The sequence below is a fragment of the Arachis ipaensis genome, chromosome B9, assembly GCF_059453495.1.
Source record: "Arachis ipaensis isolate K30076 ecotype BB chromosome B9, ASM5945349v1, whole genome shotgun sequence".
NCBI lineage: Eukaryota > Viridiplantae > Streptophyta > Magnoliopsida > Fabales > Fabaceae > Arachis > Arachis ipaensis.
The window spans coordinates 13,157,207-13,164,517 of record NC_142444.1 but is presented as its reverse complement, the minus strand read 5'-3'; the positions used below and the strand labels follow the sequence as shown (position 1 = coordinate 13,164,517).

The window sequence follows — 7,311 nt, the reverse complement described above, 5'->3', positions numbered from 1 at the left end:
AAGCAAAGTAGCAAGAGTATATTACAATATCCTAGAGAGTATCCTAGAGCAGTGAGTATCAAGTCATGTCATACAAAAAACAGATTGAGCCTAGTGGAGCCAATATCAAACAGAGTGAAGAAACAGTCACTAATCATCAGAAAAATTAAGTTGTTCTTCAGCATCTCCGACACTATCATCTCCCAAATCTTCTTTAAAATGTTCCATCATCAGATTGACCCTGTCTTTGCAATTTTTCCAAGCTTTCTCATTGTCAAAGGCTTGCTTACGGGTTTCTTTGGCTGCCCGATACATCAAATCTGCCATGTTCGAAAATTCTCCCAAAATCTGTTTGATGGACTTGATTGTTTTGGAAGATTCTGGTCTGCCTTCATGGTCACTATCCGATGCAGCAGTTTGTCGCCCTTTGGTTTCCTTAGTTGCTCTTGCTCCTCTAATTGAAGACACCTTGTTTTCTACAGCCTCATTCAACAAATCAACTTTAAAGTATTCAAATATTCTAGTTAGAAACATACCATAAGGCAGGTTAGCCTTTCTGGTGCTTCTAACAGAATCCCACATATGTCTAATCATAATATAACCGAAGGATATAGGAGTAGAGGTAACCAAAGCAAATAAGATGAGACAGTCAGAAAATGTTACTCGGTTGTGTGAGCCGCTTTGGGGAGTCAGAATATGTGTGATGATGCGGTGAAGTAGAGAATTGACCAGTCCTAAAGCTTTATGTGTTGGTATGGTGCCATGTAATCCAGAAAGGTTCTCGCAAATGTGCTTGAGAACAGTCTTGTATGGAACGCCAACTTGTGTGTCCCATTTTTCCACCATGTATGCTCGTGGTCCTTCATCCTTGAAGCCCAGGGCCGCTCCAATAGTCTCAGCATCAAGGGCTATTTGAACCCTTTTGACATAGGAATGAAGGGTGCCGTCAATGAGCCGCATATTGGCATAAAACTCTCGAACAAGACCAGGGTAGACTGGTTTCTGAATGAGAAGCAAAGGTTTCCAGTTGAGTAGTTCAAACAGAGGAGAGACGTTGATGCCCTTGTTGGTGAGATTTTCAAGGCTAACAAGATAAGTTGTGCATAAATGACGCTTCTCCATAACCTCCTTATGAAACTCAAAAGAGGTGCAAGAGTTAAATCTGCTTGGATCAAAGTGGGAGTGAGTCTTGCCATATTTGTCTCTAAATTCCATGGATTCCAAATTTGGAGGTTCAGTAGTGTCATTGAGTGCAAACCCCTGATTCTTCTGGGAGCTTTTTCCAGGAGTAGTCCGCTTCGATGATGAGGGTGGAGGTGATGGAATGGGAGAAGTATAAGATTCTTGCTCTTCTTCCTCTTGGGGGTCCTTGTTCTTCCTGTTTCGTCCTCTTCCGAAACTCTTTTGGGCCACTACCTTTCTTCTCATGGCTTCGGTTTGTTTGGTTGGAGGTGAGGGAGAGGATGAGGAAGTAGAATGTATGTGGATGTGAGTGTGAGTTTGGGGTGTTGATGGTTTTTGAGAAAGAAGAATTCTTTCACTCTTCCTTGGGGCTGTTTTCTTTTTCATAATGAAAGAGATCAATGGAGATGGAAGTTGGAGATGAAAGGGTGGCCGAATAGTGAGGTGAGTGATGGGAGGTTAGAGAAGCATTAAATGCTTAATTGGAGAGAGAATGAGAGAAGTTATTACCCATTAAGAGAGCGGTTATTATCCATGGGGGGGTTTCAAAAACTGAAAAGAGGTTTCCCTAAATCAAGGGATTAGTTGGAGGGAAAGATTTGATTTGACAACATGCTTCTTCCAACAAGATTTGATGAGACAACCAAGGGATTTTGTTGATTTAATTTTTCAAAAGAAATGAAACTAACAAAACTGTCATGGTGGGTCAAAGAATTTTTGGTGGGGCCCATAAAATTCGAATTCTGCGTTGCCTCCCCCTTGACCACAGCTTTTTCATTCTGCCATTTATTGTTTCTCGTCCAAACCTACGAGCAAAAACTGATCAGAATCAAATATTCACAAATTTTCAATGAAACTTAAATCAAACATTCCCAAGCTTTTTCTCAAGGTACAGAATCTGTCTTCACAGAGGGGTTTTGTAAAAATATCAGCAATTTGGTCTCCTGATTTTACAAATTGAATATCAATAGTACTCTTTTGAACATGTTCCCTAATAAAATGATATTTTATCTCAATATGCTTGGTTCTTGAGTGCAAAACAGGATTTTTTGAAATATTTATTGCACTCATATTATCACAAAATAGGGGTATACTACTGATTTTTAATTTGTAATCTTCCAATTGTGTTTTTAACCAAATTAATTGTGTGCAACATGCAGATGCAGAAATGTATTCTGCTTCAGCTGTGGATAAAGCCACTGTGGCTTGTTTCTTACTTGACCACATGTTGAGTGAGCTTCCAAGGAAGCAACACATGCCGGACGTGCTTCTTCTATCCACTTTATCTCCCGCATAATCTGCATCACAAAACCCTACTGCACAAAATTCATCAGATTTAGGATACCACAAGCCATAATCACAAGTTCCCTTAATGTATCTAATGATGCGTTTAACAGCCGTAAGATGGGATTCTTTTGGGTGAGATTGAAATCTTGAACATACACCCACACTTTGAACAATATCCGGTCTAGAGGAGGTAAGATACATTAGTGAACCTATCATTCCTCTATACCTTGTTTCATCTACATCTTGGCCATCATCATCCTTTTCAAGTTTTGTATTAGGATGCATTGGAGTGCCCATTGCTTTGGAATTTTCTAGGCCAAACTTTTTAATAAGTTCTTTTGCATATTTTCCTTGGTAAATAAAAGTACCACTAGGAGTTTGTTTAATTTGGAGGCCAAGAAAGAAAGTAAGCTCTCCCATTAAACTCATTTCAAACTCACTAGTCATGAGTTTTCCAAACTCTTCACACAAGGAAATATTGGCCGAACCAAATACAATGTCATCAACATAAACTTGAACAAGAAGTATATCATCATTAGATGCTTTAATGAATAAAGTAGTGTCGGTGGTACCCCTTTGAAATTCATTTTCCAACAAGAAGGCACTAAGCCTTTCATACCAAGCTCTTGGAGCTTGTCTAAGCCCATAAAGAGCCTTAGATAATTTAAAAACATGATTTGGAAACTCTTTATGTTCAAAACCGGGGGGTTGTGCCACATACACTTCTCTATCAATAAAGCCATTAAGGAAAGCACATTTAACATCCATTTGAAACATTTTGAAACCTTTATGGGCGGCATAGGCAAGAAGCAAACGAATTGCTTCCATTCTAGCTACCGGAGCAAAAGACTCATCAAAATCTATACCCTCTTCTTGATCGTAACCTTGGGCCACTAATCTAGCCTTGTTACGAACAACTTGTCCATCCTCACCAAGTTTATTTTTAAATACCCACTTAGTACCCGTTACCTTCATACCATCCGAATAGGTTACTAATGTCCAAACCTCATTCTTGTCAAATTGAGCTAGCTCCTCTTGCATGGCCTTGACCCATGATGGATCTTCAAGAGCTTGTTTGACATTGTTGGGCTCCATTTGTGACAAGAAAGCAAAGTTGCTAGGTTCGGTTTGCCTTTTGGTGGAGGATCTTGTTGTTACGCCATGAGAAGGATCACCAATGATGAAATCATGAGGATAACCTCTCATAGACTTCCATTCTCTAGGCTTTCGGACAGGTGTAGAACTTTGATGAACTTCTGGTGGTCTCACTGTTTCAGTTGCTCGTGCCTGTTCAGGAGACAAAATGGAAGTGTCTCCTCCAATCTGACGAGACAGAACAGGGCTGACAGATTCTTCATTCTGGACAGATTTGGAAATTTCTTTGCTTGTTCCATCTTCACAATCTGAATCAATATCCTTCACAATACTGGGAATTAAGTTAGAATCACAAAAAGTAACATGTATGGATTCCTCTATTGTCCTATGCTCCTTGAGATAAACTCTATAGGCCTTGCTTGTGGTGGAATATCCAACAAACATTCCTTCATATGATTTTGGATCAAATTTTCCAAGGTTTTCCTTATTGTTAAGTACAAAACATTTGCATCCAAAAACATGAAAGTACTTAAGATTTGGAGGGGTTCCTTTCCATAGCTCATATGGTGTTTTCTTTAACCCTTTTCTAATGATTGTTCTATTCAAAATATAACATGCTGTGTTCACAGCTTCAGCCCATAAGAATTTAGGAATTTCACTCTCACATAACATAGCCCTAGTCATTTCTTGAAGGCTTCTATTCCTTCTTTCAACCACCCCATTTTGTTGGGGGGTTCTAGGACATGAAAAATTATGAGAAATCCCTAAGTCATCACAGAATTTTTCAAAATCTTGATTTTCAAATTCTCTTCCATGATCACTTCTTAAATAGGCAATTTTCAAATCCTTTTCATTTTGAATTTTCTTACAAAGGGTGGAAAAAGCATGAAAAGCATCATTCTTATGAGCAAGGAAAAGTACCCAACCAAATCTAGAGTAATCATCTACCACCACAAGACCATAATGTTTACCTCCTAAACTTTGAGTTCTAGTAGGACCAAAAAGATCAATATGTAACATTTCCAATGGCCTTTTGGTTGAGATTCCATCTTTTGATTTAAAAGAGGATTTTACTTGTTTGCCTAATTGACAAGCGTCACAAGTGAGATCCTTATCAAACTTGATGTTTGGGATTCCTCTAACCAAATTTCTTTTGACTAGCTTAGAAATTTGATACATGCTAGCATGTCCCAACTTTCTATGCCAAAGCCATTTTTCAGATTCAAAAGATGTGAAGCATGTTACATTTTGTTCCTTTAAATCCTCAAGAGTTAATCCATACACATTGTTGCATCTTTTAGCTTCAAGAAGAACATTCCCAGTTTTTTCACACACAACTAAACAAACAGATTTCTTAAAGATAACTTTAAAACCCAAATCACAAAGTTGACTAACACTAAGCAAATTATGTTTCAAGCCATGTACAAGGAGAACATCATTTATACAAGAAGAAAAGTTTTTACCAACTTTCCCAACAGCCACAATTTTTCCTTTTGCATCATCACCGAAAGTGACAAGTCCTCCATCATAGTCATCAAGCTTTATGAAGAAGGTTGCCTTTCCGGTCATATGCCTAGAGCATCCGCTGTCCATATACCACACATTTTCCTTCCTTTTGGATGCTAGGCACACCTACAAAACAATGCTTAAGTAACCTTAGGTATCCAAATCTTTTTGGATCCTTTTACGTTAAACCATCTTCTATGTCCTAAGCCATTGTAATCAAAAACAATTTTATAAACTTTGTCACCAACTATTCTTTCACCGAAAAAGCATTGAATGGGAAAGTGTCCATTCCGATTGCATAGTCTACAAAACCTTGGAGTTGCCTTTTTGTTAAAGTAGGTGGGATCTTGAAATCTTGTGTCATTAGAAGATGAAGCAATATTTTCAAAATGTGAATTTTCAGATTTATGAAACCCCAACCCAGCCTTATCATAAAGAGGTTTTTGACTAGCCAAGATGTGATTTAAACTTTCAGAACTTTGTGTAAATTTGGCCAAGTCTTCCTCAAGTCTTTTAACCTTTTTAAGCAATTCTTCATTTTGTTTAAAACAGTCCACATATGCAAGAACACAATGGTTACTTTCACAGCTCCTAACTTGGGCTCTTAACTGCTTATTTTCTTCAACAAGATCACAAGCAGTTTCAGCCTCTCTCACTTTTTCTTTTAGAAAACTGTTTTCGGCCTTAAGAATGGTAATTTGCTGTTCAAGTTCTTGATTTTTCAGCAGAAAACATCTTATTTTTTCAGAAAGGTGGTCTATCATAAGATGAAGATCTTCAGTGTTAGGGTTATGAAAGACTACCTGATCTATGTGGTCTGCCATGAGACATGTTTGTGACTTAGTCTCGGTTTCTTCATCATCATCATCAGAGTCATTCTCCAAGTCTTCCCATGTGGCCATCAGTCCTTTCTTCTTTCCCCTTTTCGGCTTTTCCTCCTTTTTCAGCTTGGGACAACCAGATTTGAAATGTCCCATTTCCTTGCAATTGTAACAAATTACTTTGCTCAAGTCTTTCTTCATCCTCCTTGAGCTGCTGCCTTTGCCTTTGAGCTTAGCCATTTTCCTGAATTTTTTTGCAAATAAAACAAACTCATTTTCAGAAGAGTTATCACTGGATTCATCATCCAGAGGGTTAGTCACAGAAGAAAATGCAATTCCTTTCTTTTTTGTATCTTTTTTCAAATAGGTATTTTCAAAAGCAAGAAGATTTCCTCTCAAATCATCAAGAGTCATGGAGTCTAAGCTACTGCTCTCAGAAATAATTAAGGCTTTAGTTTCCCACTCTTTTGTGAGACATCTCAACACTCTTCTCACTAGCACAGAATCAGAATGTGTAATTCCCAGAGCATCTAAGCCAACAATGATAGCATTGAACCGTTCGAACAGTTCATCAATGGACTCTCCTTCCTTCATTGCAAACATTTCATACTCTCTATTCAACATGTCTGTCCGAGTCTTCTTCACAATGGTGGTTCCTTCATGGGTGATTTGCAATTTATCCCAGATTTCCTTTGCCATTGTGCATCTTGATACCCGTCGGTACTCCTCGAAGCTTATAGCACAGTTGAGCAGATTTATTGCCTTGGCATTTAACTCCACCTTCTTCCTATCTTCCTCGGTCCATCTTGCTTCTGGTTTGAGAGAAACAACTCCTTCTGCACTTGTGATAGTTGGAAATTGAGGCCCTTCGAGAATAATCTTCCAAAGTCTGTAATCCACTGCTTGTACGAATATCTTCATCCTCTCCTTCCAATAGGTATAGTTTTTCCCATTGAAAAGAGGAGGTCTGTTGCTTGATTGACCTTCAGTTAGATTATAGGACACCACATTTGCGCCACTGTTTTCTGTCATGAGGATCTTTACTCCAAGCTGCAAAGCTTGATCTCTTTGAGACCAAGCTCTGATACCAATTGATGGTTTCAGTGGCTAAGAGAAGGGGGGGGTTGAATCTTAGCCCCCTTTTTTATGTTGCTAACACTTGCTGAACTCAGAGGAGACTTTTCTGTTTTAGCTCGTCTCTGGACACGAGACTTTTTGTTTTTGCTCGTCACTTGCCACGAGACATTTTGATTTTTGCTCCTGTGCAGTATAAAACAGAAATGGAGTTGGAGAGAGGAAAGATTACACCCAGATATATCCTGGTTCAGCTGCTAAGTGCAGTGCAGCCTACATCCAGTCTCCATCACAAACATGATGGAATTTCACTATAATCAATCTGATTACAACTTGTAAAGTGCTAATCCAACTTACAAGGGGATTC

At 38.6% G+C, this 7,311-nt stretch overlaps 1 protein-coding gene across 1 annotated transcript; it reads right to left on the bottom strand.

Annotated features, from left to right (window-relative positions):
• Window positions 1–5,189: 5,189 nt before the first annotated feature.
• Window positions 5,190–6,902, bottom strand: LOC148543794 (uncharacterized). Its single transcript, XM_088497974.1, has one exon. It carries the CDS (start codon window positions 6,900–6,902, stop codon window positions 5,190–5,192), a length of 1,713 nt encoding a protein of 570 aa, XP_088354100.1.
• Between the last annotated feature and the right edge of the window lie 409 nt (window positions 6,903–7,311).

What these genes read in the sequence shown, in the direction of transcription:
- LOC148543794 (XM_088497974.1), bottom strand. Translation starts at nt 6,902, where the DNA reads ATGACAGAAAACAGTGGCGCAAATGTGGTGTCCTATAATCTAACTGAA.